The sequence below is a fragment of the Lutjanus erythropterus genome, chromosome 7 (assembly GCF_056507025.1).
Source record: "Lutjanus erythropterus isolate fLutEry1 chromosome 7, fLutEry1.hap2, whole genome shotgun sequence".
Taxonomy (NCBI): Eukaryota; Metazoa; Chordata; class Actinopteri; order Lutjaniformes; family Lutjanidae; genus Lutjanus; species Lutjanus erythropterus.
The window spans coordinates 21,612,783-21,639,956 of record NC_139323.1 but is presented as its reverse complement, the minus strand read 5'-3'; the positions used below and the strand labels follow the sequence as shown (position 1 = coordinate 21,639,956).

At 40.0% G+C, this 27,174-nt stretch overlaps 1 protein-coding gene across 1 annotated transcript in view; it reads right to left on the bottom strand.

Annotated features, from left to right (window-relative positions):
* kdm4b (lysine (K)-specific demethylase 4B) overlaps positions 1–27,174 on the bottom strand; it is a 56,000-nt gene that overhangs the window by 11,242 nt on the left and 17,584 nt on the right. Inside the window, exons 6-17 of the mRNA XM_084723203.1 lie at positions 25,174–25,223; positions 19,511–19,614; positions 17,086–17,223; positions 9,388–9,584; positions 7,402–7,649; positions 6,806–7,056; positions 6,434–6,554; positions 5,167–5,327; positions 4,039–4,237; positions 2,174–2,250; positions 1,774–1,829; positions 861–969 (exon numbers count right to left, since the gene is read on the bottom strand). Coding sequence (XP_084579329.1) covers positions 861–969; positions 1,774–1,829; positions 2,174–2,250; positions 4,039–4,237; positions 5,167–5,327; positions 6,434–6,554; positions 6,806–7,056; positions 7,402–7,649; positions 9,388–9,584; positions 17,086–17,223; positions 19,511–19,614; positions 25,174–25,223 — 1,711 coding nt within the window. The remainder of the gene's footprint in view (positions 1–860; positions 970–1,773; positions 1,830–2,173; positions 2,251–4,038; positions 4,238–5,166; positions 5,328–6,433; positions 6,555–6,805; positions 7,057–7,401; positions 7,650–9,387; positions 9,585–17,085; positions 17,224–19,510; positions 19,615–25,173; positions 25,224–27,174) is intronic.

Below are 27,174 nucleotides of genomic sequence, written 5' to 3'. Positions count from 1 at the left end.
TTGCAACACCACGTTTGGGAAAGGTACATCTTTCGAGGACTTGCACAGCGTTTCTGTGCCTGAGAAATTCAACAACTGAGACAAAAGAAGCTTGTGTGAAAGCTCTCCGTCCCTGAAAACCAAACGTTCAGAGATGGAGGGAAAAACACAGACTGCCGAACATGGTGCAATATTAACTGGTTTCAAGGGTGCGTGTTCACATTTGATCAGCCCAGTCATCCGAATCATTAGACTGCAGAGCTTCTTCTCATGGCCTTTTAAGAAGACATGGAGGAAACCTGCTTTGACAGCACTCGGATGCAAATGTCACATAGCTTCTCTGTGATAGATTATTCATAGAGGAGGGGAGGGAGAGGAGTGACATTATTTGTAGATTTGTGATAATGCACCAGCAAGCAGTGCCGCTGCCTGTGAAGTGGGATCAGGTGAGTGGAGGGGGAGCAGAGACTGGGAAGGAAAGATGGAGAGAAAGATGTGGGGGCAGGAGTTGTGTTCAAAGACGTGGCAGCGATGGGGAAATTGCCTCCTGCCCGTGGGATCGATTCAGTTCATTTGGCACAGTGAGAAATGACAGCTGATTATTCAGCCATTCCCTTAAGCACATATGTTTTACCCCATGCCCTCCACAACTCGCAAAAAACATGATCTATACATCTGCCAGGGAAGGAGGGAGGGTAACAAAGAGTGACATACAGAAAGACAGGGAGTTGCTTCAACATGCATAAAGGCTGTAGGAGTGGAAGAATGAGAGAGGGAGTAAGAAAGAATTCCATAACTGAGACAAGACAAAAGAAATTAAGCATGTTGGAGTAAATAAGTTAGTAACTTGGTGGTTTTCACATTACACCACAATGACTAACCAGATTCTTGCGTGATTCTGGAATGCCACTGACATCCACCGGCTCCCTCTCGATGACGTTGACGAAGCGAGCTTCAGGCACAGCGATGGCACAGATGACATGGACCCACCTGGTTATTGAGAAAGAGAGCGACACCGTAAAAGCTTCAGACATTTGGGGATCCAAGAGAGGTACCACACTGTGGCTTTCCTGTGTTTTCTTTACAAGCTTTGCTCCAACAGCAATGTGCAGAACTAGACTGAAGTTCTTAGAAAAAGTGTGAATCTCATATTTTAAATTGTCATCTATGTGTGATGGGGTCCACTTCTACTCCCGCAACACCACAACCACAGTGTCAATTTTGCTGATACTGTAGCTGATGGTTGTGCTTTATTTTTTTTCCAAGTATTTTAAAGAGAATTTTTTAAGAAAAAAATCTGCAGAGAAATCCTTTATACCTGAGATGTCAGTAAGATTGAAATGAAACTTTTCTTGTACATACATGTACATGTTTGTGTATGCAACAACAAACAAATGGGTGTATTGTCAACCAAAGCATACGCTGAGGCACAAATGAAAAAAAAATCACAAAGGGCACCTTCTCAGACATGAAGCCACCTTTTGCACATTCATTTAATCTAAAAGCATGTTCAAAATGTATTTCATTATCTTCACACAATTAAGCTCAGATTAACCGTATTGTGAGGTTTCCAATCTGAAGTGCTCATTCGTCCATTTCATCACCTTATTTCACAAAAGCCACAAATGGTCCCCAGACTTTTCAAATGTATCCTGTTTTCCTTTTTGTATATGCGTCTCTCTTTCTAAAAGAAACGTTATTGGTATTTGCCTAATCCATATTTGTGATATTCTTAGCTAATTTTGCACAATAGACAAAACTGCCACAGTAAAAACCAAAGCATATTCCACTAACCGTTTGTCTGTGGTAGTCTTCAAAGCTCCTCCCCGCAAGTTACAAAGACAACACTCCTGAAAAACAAAGCAAATAAGGATTATGTTAAGGCAGTGAGGGAAACAAAAGACACAGTGACACAGATCTTCTGAGCTCTCATACCTTTCAATTCTTTTTCTAGATGATACTTTGGCTTGGTACTGTAACAGCTGGGGAACATTATCAACTAATCTTTACTACAGCAGATTTATCTATATCTATATCTATATATATGATATATCTATATCCAAGTCCAGTCAACTCCTAGAACTTCAGACTACATTTTTAACGCTTGTAGTCCCAAAGAAGTTGTTTTTTTTCTAGTCTTGTGTTGGAATCATAAGGATTTTTTTTATTTTCATAAGGTACTGCTGCTACTCACCACTGTCCAGTCTCCTGCTGTACACCTGGAGCACATCCACGATTCACTGACAGAGTCTGGCTTTACACCGTAACAACCTGTGAGAAACGAGATGAATATTATGTTGTTTTAAGGTTCAGTAACAATGGGCTTTGTGTCAGCCTGAGTCAAGCTCTGCCATTACTACAATTATTGATTAAATAATTCCTGATTTTTATAATTGTCTTGTCTTGTCTTGGGGGAATATCCCAAATCTTCACCATCTCCATTTTGAGCTCCTGAATCAAAAGGTATGCACATTTATGTACCACCTAGAAAGGTCTGAATGATCTTTAGTTGAATGTCCAATCCAAAACAATGAGGAGCAAAGGGATGGAGCGCAGCGCTGTGGTTTTTGACAGGAGTTCTTTCTGCTTCATGTCCTCTTATCAATAGCAGCGCTGCTTTCCCAGCTGAGCCCAGCTCATCCCTGGATGACTAATGAACTGGCCTTTCTGAAGGTGCACTCCAGCTTTAGGGATAATAAGAACCCAGGAGGGTTGGGGTGTGTATGTGTGGTACCGACTGAGTACATGTGCACACGTCCAAGCTGTAATTATCTGGTGGTACATGCTGCATGACACCAAAAATAGCACACGTGGACATTTCGACAAGCAGATACACAGGTCTCTAACATGTTACTAAATGAGCATTTACTTCGTTTATCTACACCAGGATGGATGTTAACATTTGGTAATGAGAAGCAGAGACAAGCACAGAGATCCCAAGGCTCATATACAAAGTTAACAAGCTGCCTGTCCTTTCAGGCTTTGCTTCAACAGAAGCCATATGCCCTTAAAAGTCGACTTTCTTTGTGAAAAATGTTTAAGTGCGGAAAGCAGAGTAAATAAGACCTAAGGAAGTTTATAGTGCACTGCCTTCAGAGGCCGTCGCATTGCTTGAGCAGCCACTTAGCTAGTTTAACCTGAGTCAAGGAGAGTTAAACTGGGAAGCCTCGCTGAGAGTGGCAACAGGGGAATTAAGCAGACAGGTTGTAGCACTGCAGTAGCGGAGTCTCATCTTCTGTGCCTCCGATTTCTCCAGCTCTATTCTCAGGGGTCAGGATTAAAAAAAATGTTGTGAATAGAGTAAGCAGTGAAATGCCCAGTAGAGCCTGTCTGTAAAGCTTGTCAGTCCATGTACGGGTTTGTAGCTGGCTGAGACCAGCGTTATAAATCAAACGGCAGTGTGGCCACAGCTGCTAGTCTCCCAGTTCAACAGAATCAGACACAACTTTTTGCAACAATACACAGAAGCAAAAATAATTTCCCAGTTTTTTAAAACCCGAAAATAATACAATGAAAAATAGGGATTATATACTTAGGCATTTTATGGATCTTGTGATATGAACTGCATTGTAATGTCTTGCATTTTAATTGTATGTTTGCAGCTACAGCCATCGCCTTAATAGCTCATTTTTAAACTTTACTAACTAAATAAACGCATAGCAAAAATGGCAAAATGCATTTTTAGACCAACTTCTAACATCCTTTAAAACCTGTTAAAACCCGAGGCTGCTCTCACTGACTGTACTCACAATTCCTGGAGGTGCTTAACTGTAAAAGCTGTAATTAAGCTCCCTTTGCTGGAAGCTTCCTGCAGCTGCAAGAGTGTTGACTTTTCATTAACAGCATACAAACAACGTGTTATGCTTGGATTTATTTTCACTGCTCGTCTTTAAAAAACCCATTTAGATATGAAGGGAAAACCCCATCTTTTTAACTACTGCAGCTGTCCCAAGGTGTTATTACAGCACTGCAAACAGGGCTTAACAGACGATGTTTGGTCTCACGGTTTCTCAAACACGGCCAGCAAGTCTTACTGTCTTTAAGGGGATTTATACTTACTGGCATGGACTTGCATTTGGCAGGATGAACAGCAGAGCAGAAGACTGGTCCCATCCTCTCCGATGTGATAGTTGGCGGGTGGGGGTTCAGTGTTGCATGCACCAACGCTGAAGCACATCTCTGGAACGAGTGGACGAGTCCAGCTGCCATGGCGGGGAGTGGAGGTCCGTTGGGCGTCATTCGAAATCAAGACCTCTTTCTGCAGAAGGAGATGACAGAGGAAAGAAGGTAATACAGTTAGCATTCATGCTGATAACTGATCGGTCTTTCCAACAGTTGGCATAAAAGAGGATAGTTCTGACACACAAAAAAAAAAACACTTAAAAATGGCTGACTGCCTACTTTTCCATTGCCAGCATACGAGTTTGCTTTTTTTTACCTTGATGTGTCACATTTGATGTCACAAAAGCGGTGGGGAAAAAAAGTTAGTAAAAAGCAAGGATGGTAACAATGTTATGGTTTCACTTCAGTCTCCCTTTCAAACTCAACACAGACTAATTTGTAAAATTAGTATTTCCATCACTGTTGATCCGAACTGGAGCTGCAGAGTCATGTAACTCGGGAATGAATGTCTATTTGTATCATTTCCCACTTAAGACAAATGCTGCTGCTAGTGGGTGTTACTGTTTGTTTGTTTTTTGTCCAGTGTAAAAGTGCGCTTAATATCACAACTCACTTGTTGAACTGCAACAACAACAACAGGGTGTCTTTACAATTTAAAAAATTAATTACAAAAGCAATTGATGAGATACGTTAATCAAATTTGTTCTATGTACTCAGTGGTTATCAAACTTTTTAATCACATTCATGCTTCACACATGAAGCAAAAGATCACTGATGCCATTGCCACCATCGATGAAGCGATGCTACAGTGAACACAGCAAGAAATCAAGTACCGTCTTGATGTGCTTCGTGCAACTAATGGTGCCCATATATAGGTGTATTAAATGAGGCAAAAAAACTTCAATATCTACTTTTCATTTTGTAATAATTTCCACAGATGTGTCTATTCATTTGCTTTTGTAATAAATCTGTTAAATTGTAAAGTTCAGCCCCGAAATAGCCCTACTATCACTACCATTACTCCTTCACTGACATGTGCACTCCTGCTGCATTGTGTGGCTGTACCTTTATGTAGGGACAGAAGAGTGAACAGACAGCACAATGTGGTTGGAGTGCTGCCACTGCAGCATTGAAGGCCTTTTCTGCGAGGAAGTTGGGTGACTGATTCTGCCACAGGTGCTCCTGTTTCTTCATGTCACTCTCCAATGGCATAGGGGTAGACAGCTCTGTAGGGAAAAAAAATAAAATGCATTAAAGACGTGCTGCTCCAAAAGGAAAGACATCTACAATCTGAAGAAAGTGACTACTGTAGAGATTTTGGCGGATTCATTATTGGTACCGATTTTATTTCTCTCTGTAAAAATGCATGTGAAGCATTTTTGGAAAAGCACGGGGATCTTTTTAATAAGGGAGCCCTTGCCAAGAGACAAAAATAGCACACTCCATTCCCGACAATAACAGCACCACTCCTGATATAATTGGCCGATGAGCACAAATAGCACAGGCATCAACGACTTGCTGTTGTGAGTCTGGAATCAATTTTGCAGTGAAGCCCCTGAAGCTACTGATCCAGACTGTTTGTTAAATCTGGACACAAGGCAGGAGGAACTCTTCAAAAGCTTGCCATTTAACTCTCTCTCATCTCCCTCCGCTGGCCCTCTCTTTCTCCTTGTACTCCCGTCCACCCTTCTGAAGGACAGGCCCTGAGTCGGGTCCCCTGCTGCCGACTTAAAGTGACTTTGAAAGCAGGTAATTGGAAGTCATGATCCCCGGATCAATAAGTGTCAGTCAGAAAATGAAAAGAGAAAGACAGGAGGGAGGGGAGTGAAAGGAGGCCTCGCAGTCTTGATTTCATTATCCCCACAGGGAGCTTTACTACTGCTTGTTTTCTTTCTCCAGATCGATAATCAAAACAAAAATGGTGTCTTCTTCATTTTAAGTACCGTGATGGAGAGCACAATGAGCAGGATGAATAATGTGAGGGACAGAGGGAATGAAAGCATGGCGATAGATAATTAATCAGTGTTCAACTAACATGGGTTTCTTGCAAATCATGTTTTTGGTATATTTTATGTGAATAATCTCTATTTTATTATGCAGTTGTAATCCCACCCTTGCCCATTTTATTCATGTCAAGGAGAAATTTAACAGCATTTACACCACCTGACTGTGTATTTCATCAAATTCGTGTAGGTGGGTTTACACCTCATTAAAGAAGGGTGACTCCCCTCTAGTAAAACTCTCCATACAAATGGTACCGAGTTCAGTATTAGAAAATATTTACAACAGAATACTCTGAAGGTTAAATAAATGTACAATGACAGATATACACCTTTGTCGCTGGTTGGATCTTGCTTTAAGATGGACAGAGGCGAGCGCATAGGTGGCTTGCTGAGGGGGTGACGGCGACTTTTCTTCACCTCTGTTGGCATCTTCATCTTGGAGTAGCATGCCTGATACAACAAAGATTGTTTTATTCTTTATTCACCATTTTTAACCTTCCAAAATCCAGCAGCAAATAAATACAATCTTTTCGTCATCAGTGATATATTCAGATTCTTTTTGAAGAATTCATTTGTGCATTAAATTCTGAGATCTTATCCACATACTTGTGCAGTAAACAATAAAAGTTTGCTACCCTGTTGGATATAACTCGTTACAACTCCAATGACAAATCAATAAACTTTGAGCTGGAAAAGCTAACCTGGGTGGCGCTGATATCTGGCTTGATTTCTGCTGGGATGTCAATCGGTCTTTGGGTAGCAGGGCTGACCACCGCTGGAGGGCTGACCACAGCTTTCTTTTCTTTCTTAATGCCAGATGTGGCAAACTGCTGAAATGCTTCCTCAAACCCAGTCATGGGGTTGCTGGTAGGTGATATCTTCTTCGGCTTCTTGTGCTTCTTTTTCTCAATGTCCTCTGTCAAGTTCTGAGGTTTGGCTTCAGGTTCTTCCACTAGCAAAAAGAAATGGGGTTAAAAAAAAAACTTCAGAAAAGTAGTAGTGGTTCATCAAAAACTTTATGGAGGGAAAGAAGGTCTGAGGAAACACTTGTAATTCAAAGTGAAGCCACTGTGCTGCTTTTGATCATGTTCACATTAATCTAGTGTCATGCTCTGTAAATAAAACCCCTCATCATCCTGGTTTGTGTTGCAGTTACACAGACACAGAATGAGAAAGTTACACTCTGCTATAGTTTCATTTCTGTGTATGGATACATAGTTTCTCTTGGCTTAAAAGCACGCATGCACTAATAGAACAAATTCCATTACAACACACATACAAACACAGACATCCTCACCCTTTACAACCGGAGTCTCTGCTGCTTTGGCAGCGGCCTCAGCAGCCGCTTGCTCCTCACGTTCCATGGCTTCCAGGGTCAACATGGCCTCCCTGGCCAGACGCTCCTCCCTCTCCTGCCTTCGCTGGGCCTCGCGCTCCTCCACCTGACGCTGATAGTCAGCAGCATTCAGCTCAATGCCCTCCTCCGCCAGCACCTTCACCTCCTCCAGCTTTAAACGACGGACCTGCTTCATCTTCTGCATGGCTCTGGAGTGGGAGATAAAGACTGGTAAATAATTTCTTTCATATTACGTCTAAAAACATAGTCAGGATTATTTATTGCTTGCAAACAAGATGCACATTATAATGAAGAAAAATGGTATATTGCAGCTTATACTTGAATACAACTCTTTGTACAAACAGGTGCGTTTATCACCAGTGTCAGAACACAGGATACCCAGACTCATGTCTCTCCAGATTCGTCACAACACTCTCTTATACTATCTGTATTTGTCTTCCTCACTCCATGCGAGCAAGGCCACTTGCTTCTCTCCCACCTTTACATGCTCGCAGTCTTCACCTGGCAACAGTTGTCATGCAGCTGATATGCAAATCTGATACTTACACAGACACATGGTAAGGTGTCTAATTCACACAGAGACCCTGAGAGAAGCCTAATATTTCTTTGTTTTTCTTTTATCCATACACCATAACATTACAATCTCACAACAGTCACTCTTGAGTCATATTTGCATATACAACATGCATATATGTTATGTTTGGGCAGCTATAAGCACACGAGAATTTTAACACAACAATTCCTAGAACAACAGTTGTGCAACTAAACACTTTACAAGTGCATTCGAATTGCTGATGTGCATAGTTGGATATGTTACTTACTAGGTGGATTTACACAAGGGCAGCATGATCAATTGTAAAATAAATCCACGTCTCGATTCATACATCTATGAGATCTTGTTTCTAAATGATGACAGATCACACAGTCCTATTTCCTTAAGCATTCACATGTTCACTTACTTGCTTCTGAACAATCCCAGTTGCTATATCATTCAGTCTTTCCCACACCACTGTCTTGGGTGACTTGCCCAAAATCTTTTTTAGAAAATGTTCTAACCCAGTCACTGTCAATTTAGCATCAGCCTTTCAACAAAAATTAAACATTAAAATATATTCGTAGGTTCTTAGTATTAATCAACTTTTTAAGCCAGCAATGCAGTTTAGTGTTACCTTTTCAACTGCCAGCATTCCCATCTGCAATTTCTTAATTTATCTCTCATTTATAAATGTAATCCATCTAAAGCCAAAGATAAACGGATGTTGACTCCAAGCTTCTCCCCTCAAACAAACATGTTGTGACTCAACTCATGTCTGTGCAAGACAAACCAGAATATTTGAAAACTCCGTGCTCAGCTCTGTCATTTTGTAGCTTCTTGCTGAATCTCTGTAGTTTGAAGTTAAGCTTCTCTCCTGCGTTACTATACGAACTTTCAGATATCTGCTTTATTTTACAGTTTCTGCTGATGAAAATCCAACATTTTCTGATTTTGCTGCTTCATAATAAATGTAGTAATAAATAAATTTATAGGAAATGAAATTTCCACTGTTACAGCTAGCTAACTCAAGAAAAGTGTATCACGCATGGGTCAGTGGGTTATTTATTCTTGAGTTGTAATTTTCCATTCTATTTTTTGATGTTCAGCGGCATTTAAGTTAAGAGAAGAAAAGAGACTTGTGGTATTTGTTAACATTTTTTACAGTATTTAATATCTGTGATGTTTAAGTCAAGCACTTTGATATGCACTGTTTTTTTTAGGGTATAATAAATGTTTTTGTTGAAAAAATAAGAATTGTGTGAGAGAATCATGATTTCACTTCTTAGGGAGAAAATCCATGGTCCACATTTTAGCCAGAATCATGCAGCCCTAATGTACACATGTAACATGCGTATCAAACCTCAAAGTTTAGCCAATTTATGTAGTTTCACCTTCGTAGGAGGTTTGCTCGTTGGGTGACACGATTCTGCCTCCAGCGCTCTAGTTCAGGGCTGCTGAGCTCAGTGGCCTTAAGGTGGTCCAACACTGTGACGTCTTTGCCCTGCTTCCACAGTTCGTAGCGATCTGGCTGCAAGCAGCGTACAAACACATCCATGGAGATCTTCACCATGTCCTTACGACAGGTACACTAGGGAAGTACAAGCAGAGAAGGAAGAGATGACTGTAAGTTAGAGAATAGCTGCAGGTAGTGTATGAAGCAAACCACGTTCCACAGCAAACAAACAAGCTGAATCCTCCACAGGGGTAGAATGCTGCTGTTCGTCTACATATGGAGCAGATTCTACAGATGACACTTTTAGTTACACTTCACAGATTTCTGACAGAAAACTCTGCAGCGAGTGATCAAAAGAGGAGGTAACAGTCTGTGGCAACCTGATGAAGAAGCCCAAACAGCATGGAGAGGGACTGTAACGAACAGCGAGGGAGAGCAGCAGCAGAAATCACACTTTACAGACACTTTACAGAGAGATGGTTCTTCAACTTTAATTATATGTATTCATATAAAGAATTTGTAATGTTCCATAATTAATACATCATTAGATTCATATGTATGACAAGTGCGTTATTCACTCTGCCAAGAATGCATCTTTATTCTCCTTGCTGAAGAGGTTTTATTCTGTGCAATGAAAGAAGTAAAGATTATTAATGTGCTCCACTTCTGCATTTTAAATATTTTGTGTGCAAATAGCATTAATTATACACCTTGCATAACTTGAGCTTGCCCTCATTAGATCTGCAGTATGGAAGGAGAGATATCAACAAGGTTACATTCATGCAGCCACTGTGAAAGTCTGACAACCGCATTCACTAATGAGAGTGATTTTTAAACGATATTGTTCATATTACTGCAGTGTGGAGTGAAAAGAGCAGTCTGTGTACAAAGAAGTACACAAGAGTCAGCTTTGTTAGCTGATCTCAGCTGAGGACAACGCCTGTTACCAAGCTTTGTTCGTGTGATGTGGTGTTTCCTGAAGGCATCCTGTTCCTGTTACCATTAAGACAGTTAGTGCACACCAAACATGGAGACTGTTGTGGTCTTCACTTGTTTTTTACTGTAGAAACAACATGTGCTTTGTTTAAAGAGCAGCATTTGGTCAATTTTAAATAAAAATTAAAATAAAATGGCATTAACTATGCTGAAAAGGTGTGCATTACGTTTTTCCAGGCCATGAGTGTACCGTGGAGTCCAATAATTGGTGTCTCTTGAGATTGTAAATTTACATTTAAGAAGTTTATTTTAAAATAATGATACTGAGTAAAATATGACAGGTGTAATAAGACTAGTAAATGTGGTTATGTGCAGACAGTTCAGAGGCAAAGCTGCATCCTATAAACATATCCACCTCAAGATGACTTCACTAACTTTCATAATGGCATTACAGGTCAATGAATCATTCTGCTGACTGAAGAACAGAAGTGGCAGAGCTGTTAAATGAAACCACAGTGCTGAATATAAAAGAAAATGGCAGGTACAGCAGAAAGAAGTTTGGGAATGAAGGAAACAAACGGAGGGAGATGAAACAAACAAAGATGGGGGCGAGAGTGAGAGAGATGAAAATATTTTCTTTTGTGCCTTGCTTGCTGTATAACATTCTGGCCCTATTATTTCCTGAGCTATACTGAGAGCCTTATGTTCAATTACTGGAAACATAGCAGCTCACCCTCCCCAGCAAAACAATATCCAGCCTACATCTCATCTAGACACCACTTGACAGACGGAAACATTAAAATATGGTGGGGGGGTGTTGGAGCAGAAAGTGGGAGGGCAGAGGGGGGCAAGTGAGCATGGGTACAACTGATTGCTACCATCATGAAACTTTTAGTAAAAAACAGCACCATGCCAGGAAACTACAAACACAAGATAAATGCTGCTCTTGCACTGATTGTACCTGGCAAAATGTGCTTTTTTCATTTGTAAAAGGATATAAAGGCTCTTTTTATTTTTATGAAACTATTAAGAGGTTACAGATATTGTTACCATCCTCAAGGGTCCAGACAAGTTACACTTTATTATCATATAAAAACTTAATTAGAGGAGGGAAACAGATTTGGAGATGCACAAGATCTGGGAAAACAAAAACTCACCCTGAGGCAGGCAGTCAATGAGCCCTGAAGTATACTTGGGCTCCTAATGAAGCTAAATTGTTGGAGCCACAGAAAACCCAGAGCCTGGGGACTCTGTATGGATCAGTGGACTCAGTGGATGTGCCAAGTACTAATAGCAAAACAGGGTTTTAGTCTGACCTGTGTGACCCAACCTACAGTAGCTAGAAAATTTGATTATCCAAAATCCTGTACACTGGCTTTGATTCCACTGGCAAGGACAAAAAATGACTAGAAAGACGATCCTAAAAATGAAGAATGATTGGAGAGGTAATTAAAATGTGTAGAGATCCAACATGCAGAATACACTGCACAGCAGGGCTGTACATCATCCAGCTGCTCATGCTGTTAAAACCTACTGTGAGATGAGACAAAAACTAATCTGAAGCTTTATTTGCTTGTGTTTGTTCCACAAACATTTCTAAGCTTTTTAATGAAGATGTGCACTGCAGAAAAAATTCTGACCAAGTTTAAATAATGGCTGAATTTCTCTCAATTGTCTCAACGCCACATATTTCTTTACCTTCTTTATCTTCTAATACACATGCCCATCCAAAAACAGCTGTTAATATGCTGAACAGAAAGGGGGAGATTTAAAAGAAAAAACAGTGAGCAATGTGGTTTTCAAAACTGTAGACCTGACTGTGTGCATAACAAACAGTATATACAGCACAATCCTGTATCTGTCTAGTTTATGTTGCACCAAGTTTTCTGCTGTAAATGTCAGCAATATTTTAACTGTGATGAAACTGTTCCCACTACTCTCACAGTGCAGCCACAAGTCTCTGATCTACTCTGCTCACAACTAAAGACTGTCCTTCATTACAATATGGCTGCCCTCTAATAGCAGTGTGTGTTGGCAGGGCGGACTGGGTATTACTGAGCTTGCCTTGAAATTTAAGGGATTTGATGCATCCATTCTTTAGATGAGCTCATCAGTCAACTACATAAGACGTAAAGGAACTAGAAAGAGAAACACACAGCCCCTCCTGGAATAGTGACTGTCACCAACGAAGACATAGAGGAATGTTTCCAGGACATCAAAGACTGGATGTCCCAAAACGTCCTGATGCTGAACGAACTGAAAAGTGAGGTGGTTCTCTTTAGTCTTCCTGAATCCACCAGCAATCTGTGTGAGATTACTCATCCTTTGTGAAACCCTATGCAAACTAGAATTGAGGCTGCAGTTGTATGCCTCCGCCAACCAGTCAAGTTCCAGTTTACATACGTCTGTCAAAACTTATGTACATACATTATGCATGGAAATAAATTTAATAAAAGATAGAGCTTGTTCCTGAGATCATTAATTTGGGAAATTGCACATTTAAATAGCTTAAGTAGAGCTGTAATGATAAACTAATCGATTATTAATAGATTATTAAATTAATTGCAAACTATTTTGATAATCTGGTGAGTAATTGGTGAGAAAAGTGTCAAAATTCTCTGAATTATGTGAATATTTTCTGGTTTCTTTACTCATTTATGACAGTTAATTGAATATCTTTGGGTGGTGGGCATTTGAGGACATCATTATGAGCTTTGGGAAAAACTGATCAACATTTTTCAGCATTTTTCTGACATTTAATATACCAAACAACTATTAATCAATTAATCAAGAAAATAACCAACCGATTAATCAACTATAAAAATAATTGTTAATTGCAGCCTTGCACTGGGGTTCAATGTGGCAAAGGCTGCCTGTGGGCCGAAATAACAGGTTACTAATGTCATTATCACATTAGTCTGAGTAAAATGTTTTTTAACTCGTAATAATAAATACATGATTAACTTTCTTTGTGTGTGACATATATCCAGGAAGAGAACAGCAAATGTGAAGTGCCCTTGTAAAGTCTCTGGACAAACGCTGGGAATTATTTTCTACTGATAGATTGTGTGGTAGATGTTTTTTTTTGTCTGTGGACACAACTTGTCTTGGGCTCTAGGCAGTGTTTTCCACAAGAACAATCATACTCTTTTATCTGTTTAATAATGCAGTAAGCCTACCACCAGACTAAAAGAATGCATTTTATTTATTGGTTATCATGGACATGGGCTGCGTGTAAACAAAGTCTAATAAAAATTCAGTATGTCCAATCACAGCATGTCTGGCCTCGCCTAAACAAGACACGTCTGCAAACAAATATCAAAAAGACGAAGTGAGTCCTCTGCAATTCACTTTCAAGATGAAAAAGTGATGTGATTTAGTCTGGGAACTGGGAGGATGATTTCTGCTCCTCTCCCAGACAGAAAAATCGCCGTGGAGGCCTGCGGGAACAGCAGCAAAGTGTGACTGAGCACCAAACGAAGGGAGAGAGGCTTTCATTGAGAAGACTACAGCCCCACAACACAGAAACTGTTAACATTCAGCAGCATAATGGTGCAGCAGACATAACTATTTTCAGAAATAATCTGCAAGATCTTTTTTTTGCCAGCTTCAGTGCTTCGGTGGGCTTATTGCCGAGCTGTTTTCAACCACACTCTGCAAAAAATTGCATGCACGGTATGTAAATCAGTGTGCCTATTAAAGCAATGGTACAAACTAGTTCAAGAGAAAGTTTTTTGAAGCACTGGACAATGTTTGGTGACCACATCAAAAGGGGGTTCATGTTTTTGTTCAAAATAAACAAGAGACCTATGGCCTTGGCATCTATTGAGAAGATGATGTTACGTGAATGGATATTGTGATGATGCTCAGTACGTTTTTCTTTTTCTTTTTTGTTTAAGATGATTTCTACAATAGTCAATTATAGTCACTGGCCACGTCTGTTTGAAGAATTCCAAGTGAAATGTTGAACACCTGGATTACAGAAGAGGAAAATGGCTCGTACCTAATGCATAGTCAGAAAGGTTGAGGAGAAGGTTAATTAAGACGGCAATGTCTGAAATAATAGAAGTCTAATTACATGCACACACAGCACGGAAGGAGTGCTGACAGTAGGCCCGCTTTGACTGCAGGGGTGTGTTCGCTTAGTAAGTCAGACAGATGGGTCAGCAGTTGGGGAGCCTGTATTTAAGAAGACTGAGACATGAAGCACGCCCAAGCTCAATCTCTCCCTCTTTCTGTCGTGTGCTGGCAGCCCCCGAACGGTGACAAATTTGATCCCGAGCTCCATCGTTCACTGTCCTGTTTGGTGCTGACAGAATAAAGCCCAGCAGGGGGAGGGCGGGAGAGGGAGGGGAGAGGGAGGGGAGGCAGTCAAACGAGTTAACAGATGACTGCTTGAGTCAAAGAGAAGAAAGACATGAAAGATGGGGGGAGTTAACTTCAAGACCAAGAGAGAATGAGAGACTTCATTGTTGCTAACCATGTGGCTGGTGTAGGTGAGATTTATAAAAACTAACTATACATGTATAGACTACCACAAACTATTGAAATGAAACTGAAGTGGAGTGCAAGTAAAACTAAAAAGCTAAATTCATGCAACAACAACAAAGACTAAAGTTAACTGCCTTATATAAAGTAAAATCTCAGAAAATGGTCTCTCGTCTTCATATTTGAGAGGCTAAAACCATCATTTGCTGCCATTTTGCATGAAAAATTACAAAAAATACTCTATTAATAAATGAATTATCAAAATACTTTAACAGTTTCATTCTTTTTACCACCACTCCTTATTGCTGAGCCCTGTGATGTAAATCCAATGTCCGAGTCAATTACGTTAGTACCAGCCTCTGATATTGGATTGGTCTCATATCTATTAAAGAATCCTTTCAGTTAAATTGCAGTATCTATCTAAAGTTTGCTAACAATCAATAACATTATTCAGCACAAGCTACAGGTCATTCCAGACCAAGTAAGGCTGCAGCAGAAAAGGCCCCGAGTGTATTGAATCAGTCAAGGTTTAGTTTCATTTCTTAGAAATTCAGCTTTTTATTTTTTAGAAGGAGAAGGGATAATTTCTTATTTCAAATGTTACATGGTCTTGCTTTAAGGTCAGAGTTGTACTCGAATGTATCCAAAGACTCCTGGACTTAAAAACGGGTGATCTCATTTGTTTTCAGGACCTGCAGGCATTTGGAATTAAGATATCAAAAGAGGAAACTAATTCAGTCATTTTATTGGCATTGTGTGGCACATGTGTTTTCAGTAATTGTTCACTCCTGAGAAAATGCCAAAAAAGCCACTTTAAGTTGGCAAATGTTGTCACCTTCTGCAAATGAGCTCAAGAGGGAGGGCCATGGCAACCAAAAAATTGTCTTTTTCGACATTATTTTTTTGATCATCGGAAAGACTGGTTAAATATTTCATAATAATTTATTACTTCAGCGGCCCACTTATTCATGAGGATGAGAAGAAAGAAGATAAAGGCAGGAAGAAATAAAATCTCCCCTGTCGTGTGCCATTTTTGACAGCCATGCCCAGTAAAGGAGTGTTGAGCTTGAACGGGTTTAGGGTCTTGCTCGAGAACATACGCTACAGTGAGACTGCTGTTAGGACTGCATTTAAGAAGCACTGGTTATGGGACAATCTCTGTAACCACACCACCCCAAGAGAATGAAATGTCAGTGTGAAAGACAAAAGAGGGAGAAAGAGACGGACTGGCAGAAAGAGCCTCATCAGTCGAGCTGTTCGCTTTCACATTCCTCTGACTGTGTGCGGTGCTGCGCTGTCGGTTTGTCGACTCGGATTAGCAGTGCAGGATGGACCACTCTTCTTTATCAGACTGAGACAAGTGTAGTGGAGATGCTCCCTTGAGCACTGGGCTGGATGGAGGGAAGACTGCAGGAGCCTGGACTACTGGTTCTTAAATTACAAGCGGCCACACGGGTAAAGTAGGAAGGCCGAAAATGAGAAAGAGGGAGAGAGATGTACTTCTGCAAACTGGCACCTCATAAATCTGACATGCAGTCAAGTAGAGAAAAAGCAGGGAAAGGGGACACTCACACACACGTGAACACTCACACGCAAAGGAAGAGAGGGTGAACTGAACGGGAAAATGAAGTGGAATGTATAGAAATGAGACAAGGAGGAAGGGTTCTTCCAGAGGACATTGTAGTTGGGCTCCCGTCCACAACCAAACCGAGCCCTGTCAATTTCATGCTCAGCAGCCCACAGGCAAAGCGGCAGTTTGCGTCAATGGATGGATGCGAGGGTATGGTTAGTGTCTGTAACAGATGGTGTGCAGCACAGAACCAGACGCTGCTTTTATATTTCGATATGATCTATTACTTCATCCCTTCAGAGAACCAAACAGCCAGAGCGAGAAGGCTCCAAAGTTGCTGCTGAATCACACATTGCATCAAACCTCTGCAAGCGGAGTGTTAGATGTGTGTACCACACCATATGCAAGACGTTGTTTTCTTCCACTTCAAAATTTCATACCTTGTTTCAAACAGATTCACTCTAATGATGCCAACAGTTTACAATTTAGAGGAAATATTTAAATATTTTTCCAGGCATGTAAGTGTTCTGTAAAATGTCCAGATTTTACTACATGGAATTTAGCACCGTTATCTCTGTTACACTGATTTCATCATATTGCCACAGGACTGAATATATACCCAGTGTGATTCTCTCATCTTACCTGGGTAGCCATCTTGCCGTAGTCCACCCAGCGCAGGGTGGCAAAGTTTGTGGACTCTGCGCAGTTGAAGCCATGGTTGAAGCCAGCATGGTAGCCATAAGGAAAAGTGATCATAAACTCCCCTTCATTCTGAGTGATCTGTTCATAGAGAGTGAAAAAAAGATTTACAAATTTAGGATTGTGACATATTAGAATTCTTTAAAGCTACTACATTGAAAGAATTGTCTATTTCTATAATGTTATTCTTAAAGCCTGCGATCAGGTCGGATTCTCCATGAAATCAGATGAACGAACTTGTGTTTACATTTTTCCAGGCAAACTTAAGGTGAGTAGTAAATTAGCCAGTTAGAATGAAGCAGGAGAAGAATTTTAATTGGATAGTTTTTTTGATGTTATATTTTGTGGAGGAAGAAACACTACAGCTTCTGTCCACAGTGGATCCCAAAATCAATACAGTATGGAAAGTTCATTGTAGCAGCTTTTTTGTTTAACTAATTACAACTGAATCATCATTAAATTGACCTTAAGATGAAGAAAATGGCCAACTATGCAGCTCATTAACTAGCTGTCTGAATTAAGACGAATTAAGTTTCTCATCAAGGACACTATTAAATTTCTTTTTAATTAGTTTGGAAGCCAATGCTTGTTTTTCTTCAGTCATTATAAATATGTTCAGCTCTGGATATGTTTGATATCCTTTATTGAACATTTTATTTTATTCTGTAAAGGTGTCCTTTAATTTGAGAAAAGCTTTGGTTGAGTTGATTTTTTTACACAAGTCACTGTACTTTACAGAAATTGTAATTAAAAGTAATACTTCTTTTAACTGTGTTGACTACTCTATCCAACCAGGCCTTTATTAAGTTTCTATTTTACTCCTAATCAGAGGTTTTCAAAGTGGGAGGCGGGCCTCCCCAGGGGGCTCCAAACAGTTTCAGAGTAGGCTCAGTGAATGGAAGTGAAAAAGAATTACATTAGTTATGAAAAAGAGATCACACAGAATAGTCACAGAATGTGTGAGATTTGGTTAAAGAGATACTGCAGAGTTATAGTATTGAGGAATTTTTACTTTTTCACACTTTCTAAGAGTCAGAAATTAATAAATGATTTTGGACAGACCTTTTGTACATATGTGCTTAATCAGTGCTCTATGTCAATGCTGTCCCCTTTACTTTTGTCTCATTTACGATGTATTGTTTATTTGCCAAATCATTACTTGCAGCTATGACTCACAATTTTCTGTTAAAATATCATCTTATCTATTCCTAAAAATATGCTCTATTATTACTTTAAGTTTTACATCCATAACAATAGTCATTGAGGTTTTCAGAGTTCAACTCCTCAGAAACAACTTTTCTCTAAACTTTTCTGACTTGCGAGCAAAATTAATTCAGCCTAACATGACTGCTGCTCCTGAGTGTCTTCCCATGAGCTCAGTGTTATTCTGAGAATGTTTAAAAATGTGAGGACAAGTTAAGCACACTCTTTTTTTAATGTGTTGCCCCAAAACTTAAGCCCTGTATGTCTGGCTGTGGATCTCAACTTCTTTGTAAAGCCTGGATCCAGGCAATCAAGAGACACATCAAGCCAGACAAGGTGACAGGCATGAGGCGAGAAACAGGGGGTAGAGGCTGAGTGCGGGAGATAAACTTCCTCAACTAAAGGCAGTGGTTCAGATATCAAACGTCCCTTTTTGCTCTTGCAAGAACGCAAGAAGACGGTTTTATTTTTACACATGAATCGAGAGGAGTACTGTAGGTGCGTAACAAGTAACATGTTCACTGTGATAATGACGTCCTGAGGGGGGAGTGAGGAGATAAATGGGGTGGGGAAGGGGAGGGGCCTCTGCTGACAGTGGAGAACTTTATATGCCTGCTCTGTGCCAGTTTTTTCCCTCAATCTTCCATTATTTTTTTTTTGCACTGTGAGAAGTTATATTGCCTATTGAACAGAAAACAAAACATCAAGGTGAAAAAAGGCCAATTAATTTCAAACAACAGATTCAACAGAAGATCATTACTCTTGTTGCGTCATTACTACAGCCTGTAGCCTGAGTCGCTAACATCCTTTGCACTGACATTTCTCATTCAAAATAAACCCACTTCCTCTGCCATTTACACAAGGCCCCCAGGCAGTAAGAAATGCATAACCTCAACTCCTCTTTAAAACATCATACAGTTCAAGCCCCTCAATTATGTGTTTGTAGATGTTAATGTGGAAGTGTACCTACATGGGTTCATGCAAGAGAGCATTAGAATCAGTTGGGAACACAAAATATAGCTTATTAAACATTAGAGTCACAACGACTAGTCAATTAATTGATTAGTTGATTGACAGACAAATAATCGATTTTTCACTATCCATTACACTGGTTATTAATAAAAAGACATTTCATGTCACGCAACATGGACCAGTAGCCACTCACCCTGTCAAAGGGAATGCCATATTTCTTCAGGATGGATGGAGATATCAGCGTCATCTTGTGGCGAAGAAAGGCATCACAGCCTTGGGAGCTGCCAGGGAAGAAGCCTGTAGGGGGAGCACCAAACACAGGATGTTTTAGATACTTCACTGACAATCCAGAGAGACTCAAATTGTCAGATAAAACACGAATTTAAAAAAAAAAAAAAAAAAAAAAAAAAGACCAAAGGCTCTATGACAGCAAACATTATGTAACCATATGGGTTATACACCTATCTGAACAAAATATCTTTACATCATTTCAGATTTTCAGGCAAGGTTTGGTAGCACATCCTATGCATTACGTGCAAATATGGTTTATCAAACAACTTGCCGCAACTCAGTCTGCGGTATAGCATTCAAGAAAGGATTGTCCACCATTATTAAATAGATGAGTGGGGTTAGGGACCACAATATTTGCACCTTACTCTGATACTACCTGAATAAGACACTGACAACACTACAGTTTAGTTTCAATACATCAACAATACATTTACTTAAAACTGAAAAACAAAAAAGTACTCTGAGAAACATAAGAAACATAAGATACAAAAGCCAGCAGAAAGTCACGTAACATTTTTAAATGTGTTGTGTTAGTCTGATTACTCACCAACCCCAGTTCACATTAATCAGTAATCAGATTTCTTTGCTACCTTTATTTTACTATATTTTAACATAAGTATTTTGATGTTTCAAATGTAAGAAATTAAAAAACTGTTTAGTGATGGGATGCTGCTTTACAAGTTTTTTTGGCAGTTTGGAGGATGGTTTTCGTTGGCGGGTAAGTATTTAAAGAATGCCAAATAAGCATTGCTAATTAAACTGATTTCTCCAGCAGAACTGTAGCTGCGTTTACGATATTACTGTTAATCCCACAACCTGGAAAGGGAAATCCGGTTTCCCATTGACATGGGTGTGAATTAATCTATTGCCCAAAGTTTGGAATAATCACATTACTGTGGTGCATGTAAATTTATTGTTTGTGTGCCTCCAGGTTGGATTTCAGGGAAAATCTGCTGGATTGTTTTATGCCACAAAGAACGACTGCAGACTACACAAAACTGGGACTGGATGCTGTCACTTCCAAAAATCTGTATACCATTCAGCATGAATAAAGATAAAACCTTTCCTTGAAGATCTGCTTTGCAATGGTGGAAAATTGTGTGTATAGATATTGCGCTATTAATTTTAAGAACAAGCAGCACTAACAAAATTGGAAAACAGGCTACCAATGAGGCTACTCATCTGTGTTGTAATTAGTCCCCAAACAATATCAGGAGGTCTAAAAACTGATGTGCTTTAATTGTTGATGTCTATGCCCCCATGGTCACTTGTAAAAACTTGAATTACTGCCTTCTGGTTGTCTGTCTCCACTTTGCAGTTTCGATCCATGTCTGTAAAACATATGTAGTGAAGACTTTGAAGGAATTTCATAAAATGTATTAAGTATTTCTTTTTAAATCAAAATATTGACAGGTATGGTTCCAGTGAATAATTTCTAGTGAGAAACACACCGTCTTCATTTACAGACCATTTTTAGAGCTTAACATTATGATGTCACACTAAGGTGGATCTTTGACCTTTTGAATATAAAATGTGTATCCTATTTCTTGAGTTATGGTCAAAACCATGTTTGTGAGGTCACAGTGAGTTTGATTTTTGATTAATGTTTTTACCAAGTTTGAAAAAAAAAAATCCTTGAAGGTGTTTCTGAAATATCACATTACCAAGAATGGGATGGTCATGAGGTCACAGACACCTTTAACTTAGATTTTGGTAATCAAAGCTCAAAGTCCAGCTGGACATTTGTGCTGAGTTTGAAGAAATTCCCTCAAGCCATTCTTGAGCTATAGCATTCCAAAAATGGGAAGGATGGATGGAAAACCCCCAAAATAATGCCTCCAGACCCAGCTGTTGCTGGCGTGGAGGTATTAACACGTCATACTTCACAAAACCACTCAAATTGTGCGTTGTAGTAGCAGTAGTTGCAATCATACATTTACACAAACATGTAAGCAAAACGGCACTTGCATAGCTGCTGACACTTTGCAATGTTACCTTTTCTTTTTGCAAAACAACAAGCCCACTTTCTTAAAAATACAGACTGCTTTGAGATCATAATACACCCCTCTGACATTTTGGGTTTTCAAAGGCCCGACTCTCGCTCTAAAACAAAGGCTCACTTTTGCTCTTGGAGACAGAGAGACTCAGACGGCCTCTGCATAATCAAAAGCAAGAATTTCTCCTCCATCACTCCCACTCTTTACTGTCTGTACCCGCCAGAGCCTCAAAGGGGGGTCCGTCCAACCCTCCACCCAGTTAAACTTTAATGTGACTGACAGTATAATCGGCACCCATTTCATCCTTCATTTTCACTGCATTGTTTCAGCCTCTGTTCCACCCTACAAAGCAAGAGAGGAAGAGAGGGCCTCTATTCTCTCTTCGCCTGCCTGCTTGTTGGAGCTGATAAAGGTGAATAATGTGCCGACAGAGCCCGGGTATTAATCCCCATTAAAATGCAGCTGGCTCTCTGAGCTCTCTGCGGGGTAATATTAACTTAAAGGCTTCATTCTGTCCTTTTGAGTTTGAAAATTAAGTTCCTGCCTCCAACCCTGCACCCTCCCCTCCCAGCCACCACCCCCACCCAATAAGTCTGAAGCCATGACTAAAATAATGTGGGGATGAGGAGCGATAAGAGCAGTGGCTGTCACTGTGTCAAATGTTTGGAGAGGAGTTTTCAAGTAACAAGACCATTGTCCCAGCCCCATTAGGCATTCCTACTGCGCTCATAACTGTCTTTTTAGGACCTCGTAAACAGTTGGCTACCTGTGCCGACGATGGCTTTGATAGGTCAGCGGGTGCTTGTTAAATAACGTTGGCATTGCTTTCCTCCCACTGCCAGCTGCTTAGCTAGGAGGAGAGAGGAAGGCTGCAATCTGACTGTGACTGAAAGCTCAATGCCAACTTCAAGAGTGATGAAAAATGTCTGCAGTGTGCATTTTAAAATCCAGTACTGAATTTTCTATCAAATCAGACGAGACTTTTGAGTCTCTTAGCAAATTTATTAAGGTTTAGTTTTCAACAGTCTCATTGAAAATCCCCATTAGTACAACAAAAAACATGATATAAAGTACACACAAAAAAACTTCATCTTAAATCTATTTTGTACTTCAGCTACTGAGGAAAAACTAGGCTGACTCAGACTACTTGTTACGATTACAAGAGACTAAATAGAAAGCAGTTATAATTACTGTTATTAATGTCCACTGTGAAACTGATCTATTTTATCCAAGGCAGTGGTTCTTTTTAATACTTGTTCATACTGATTTCTGTAGGGCTTTCACCAGGTATTCAACTTACATGTAAGTGTGAATCCAACACTGATTAGAGGGCTAAAGTCAAAGGAAATAAGGCTCTCTTACTCTTAATGATCAGCATTAAGATGAATAGTGACTGCATGTCACTCAGGTGTACAAGTTCTTGTAAGTCTGTCATGACTTACTGACAAATAAACTTCAAAATGGCATCATTGTTTTACGAGTTACGCTTCCACATAGTTAAAACCATAGTCTCAGACAACTGTGATGTAGTTACATGTACATATAGCTAAAACTCTGATCATTCCAACAGCATGATTTAACATCAGTTACACTCTAAATCATGTGTTTAATATCACCAGGACACTAGTGATATTGTATTTCCCTTTGAAGACATTTCCAGACTAAATGTCACATGTTGTGCATTACACAGTCTAGCCCCTCTGGTACAAATGGAGGGTAGCAAGTGGATTTGGTGGTTATCGATTTGTTCTCAGCTCTTCACAACAACAAGGACAAACGGTGTGTCTATATAATGTAGTTTGGGATTGGGCAACTCTCCATCATCATCATCCCCAGATCTCATACCACACTCTGAGCAACATGCAATACACAAGTTAATCCTCATTGATCAAAACGGGGGAGAGGAGGAGGAGGGGGAAAACACCAGTGGTGGAAATAAAAGGAAGAGGTGGAAAGAGGCAAAGTGGTAAAGGCTATCTCACTTTGGACCCTATTAATCTGAGTCACACATTTTTCAGAATTTGAGACAAAACCCTTCTGTCAAAGCCAATACTGGCTGTACCATTCAGCCAAGCATGTAATATTGAAGTAAATTAGAGATCCAGTTTGACACTCATTAAAAGTAGTTCTAATGTATTTGATTTTTTTCAAAACGTGTAATTCTATTGAAAATATGGCACATATCAAGTAGGGTTGGGCTGATGGTCGATGGCAATGTCCATCACTGATGGCTGAAAGTCATCACCCGCTGAGCCTCTACCATTGTAATATTGTGATTTAAAGCATTCTGGATTTGAGGTAGTGTGTCCCCTCAGTTGCCATAAGACAAGCATTTCATTTTGTTTTTGACTTGTGGGAGAGGGGAAAAAAGCAGCTGTTGCATGTTATGTCTCATGTCCCATTTATCATTTTCTTATTAAACTTGGCCAATTATGCAAACCCAAGATGCTCGGTTGACGAAGAGGTTTCTTTTCTGCTGGGCTGCTGATGGTCATGCCATTATTGTTTTCATAGCTAAGTCAGCATAGCTAGTCAGCTAACTTTGTTTCAAGCTTAATACAACTAAGTTATCGGCATGTGGTGCAGACACAAAGGCCCTTTTTTGCCATCTGAGCAGTAGGGAGAGGCAGCAGTGACAACAGTGGTGAGCAAGTTAGCTTTTCTGTTATGACACAGCTAGGTCCCCACCCTCCCCTATAAAACACGTCATAGTCCATCGACAATGGTTCACTGTGGACGTTGTCATATGCCAATTTGGTAGACACTGCCCAACCCTAATATGAAGTTAACATAACAACCAGCAACAGCCAACGCTTGCTCTGTGGGCGCCATGAAAAATCCATTGATGCACCGTCCAGACGGATTAGACTTCATTGCTGGGTTTTGGAAGTTTGCTCCAACTCTTTGTGTAGAACGCACAGTTGATGCTGCTGGCTCCAGTTCAACCAGCCTCTCCTCTACCTCTCCTCCAAATTCAGCATCCACAGCCCTCCTGATCTTTTTAGTACAAGTGACTGCGCACACTAAGTGCTTCAAGCTGCTTCTGCTTCTCAGGCTCCATTTAAGCACAGCCAGGTGACAAAGAAATCTATGTTTTTGTATGTGGTGAGAAAGTGGGATATCAAAGTTTCTCACCCACTGAGTACATGCAAAAGATTTTTCAATGTGTGGCCCACAGCGCATACCACACTGTTCACTGTGAGGACCACTGTGTCTGCCAGACAAGAAACTGCAGAAAGGTTGTTTATTGTGAGTGGTTAAGAGTTTCTTAACAGTGTTGTGCATGCTGTGCTCAAGAGGAATGAGTCAGGGTGTAACTGAGAGGTGCTACTTTATTTTCTATTCTCCTGTGAAAGGGAGAACAAGAAAGTGTGTTTTGGCTGTGTGCTCGAGTGTATTCTGTGTATGCAGTTGTGTAGCATGTGTATGATTTCATGGTGTATGCTGAACAGTGTGAAGCACTTTCTGTTTCAGATATTGTGTAAAACAAAAAGCCAAGGCACAGCATCGGTGGGTAAAATAGACAAAAACAAATGCATTTTAACTGAAAGCATCATCAGGGCCTCACCTTGTGCCAGCCGCTCCAGCCTCTTGCCATGCTCAGGAGGGACGGCATACCTGCAGACATGGGGGGGGAAAGGTGATCAGTTTAGTAAAAAGTAGGCCCATTATTGAGGAAGGCTGCGGGACACAATTTTGACATGTGCAGCAACACAGAAAAATAAGCTGTAGTGCACCTTCTTCTCTAACCTGTTCAGTTCCAATTTCTAAATCTTCCTCTTCCACTTACTCCAATATTCTTGTCAAGAAAAATACAATTCCTTCAGAATATTTTGCTATTATTTCTTAATTTGTCATTTTCCTAGACCTTCTCATGCATGTATAACATATTCTGATATTCTCAAAATTTTGCTGATTTTTTTGGACTGCACAAGTGGCACAGTAGACACCCACTGAGCTGGAGGACGAGTGAGAGGAAAACAGCCTGTTTTCACATCGCTTTGAAGTACTTATTTAACCATTAACCTAAACATTTTTGGTGAGTTTTGTTTTTCTGCTGGGCAATGAAGATTGTCTTAGCTGGGTAAAAGACAGAAACTTGAATTCTGAAGGTATTTGTATTTATATATTTTCTTTTTGTTTAATAATGAAAATAGGTGTAGGAATATTCATTTTCTTTACAGCACAGGTGCACCCCATGTGCTGAGGCTGTGGGTCTTCTGCAGCAGCCACTGGTTTGAAAAAAAACATCACCAAACTCATTCTTCTTGTTCATTTTCAATTAAAAATTTACAGAGATGAGAGCAAAATGGCAAGACACTTGAAGAATAGTATAGTGACAGTGGTGAAAATGGAAGTTTCTGTTCATTTTTATAGAACTGTCAGACAAACACAGCAATGACAAAGTCCACAGAGACCTAGTCATGTGTAGCTATAGCTAACATGTGTACAGTTGGTACTGTGACTGGGAAAAAAAATATATGGACTGTAAACATCCCTACAATCAAATTCAGGCAATTAACAGGAAATAGAAATGTTGCTGAGTTAACTCAGTTGTATTATCAATTAGTAAATGCTGCCCTATGTAACAGCAATGTGTACTTTCTTTAAAACGTTACAATTTGAAAGGGAGAAGAAGGGGAAAGAGAGGGTGGTGGAAAAGATTAAATGGCCAGTGAAGGGCAGGACAAGGAGAAATTACTGTTTTGGGAGTGCTGGGTTATTTCACTGCCCTCAGTATTCACCGTTTTAAGAAATGAAATTACCCATGACGTCCACCTCACCACATCTTCCTCCCCCTTCTCTTTTGCACATGCACACATGGAGCAAACTAATCGGCATTTTTCTTTCAAGTTTGCCTCCAGGTTGCTTTGATCTGCTCTAGTTTGTCTCTGTCCATTACCGCTGTGTTTTTAAGCTGATGTATCTGAGCAGTTAATACACACTTTTTTGTGTTTTATCATATCTTAGTGTTTCCTTCTCTGACTTTGCTTCCGTTTTTTACTGTACAAATCCAGTGGCCCTGTGGAACTGGTTCAGTGTGCTTCACAGGTAGAGCAAGGTACTAACATTACCAAGAAGCCAATCTAATGAGGTAGGCAGTGTAAAGTATGTATTAAAACAAATGTCAGATCCTACATTTAGAAAGAGAGTCTATTTGTAAAACAGAGTGGGAAGGAATCAGCAAAGCTCAAATCTGATCTGTTCATTTGTGAAGTTATTACAATGTTCTTTATTACAGCAATTATTTCCTCTGGGTTGCTGAACCCTCCAGAGACATCAGGCAATGAACTACTGGTGGGGGGAAAAAAGCCGACTCAAGCCTCAACAACCAGATGGATGTTTGAAACAAAGGGAGAAAGAGAAGTGAAAATGAAAAATGAAAGAACAAAGATGGAGAGATGGTGAGAATCAACAACACTTAAGGGGAGACAGAAAGGGGATGAGACAGAGCATAAGATGGAGAGAGAGAGAGAGAGATAAAAATAATAAACACAAATAAAGTAAAAGAAAGTCGATTTCAGTCAGAGGTGCCAAGGCATGGTGCCACACTGCCACCTGTAGACGA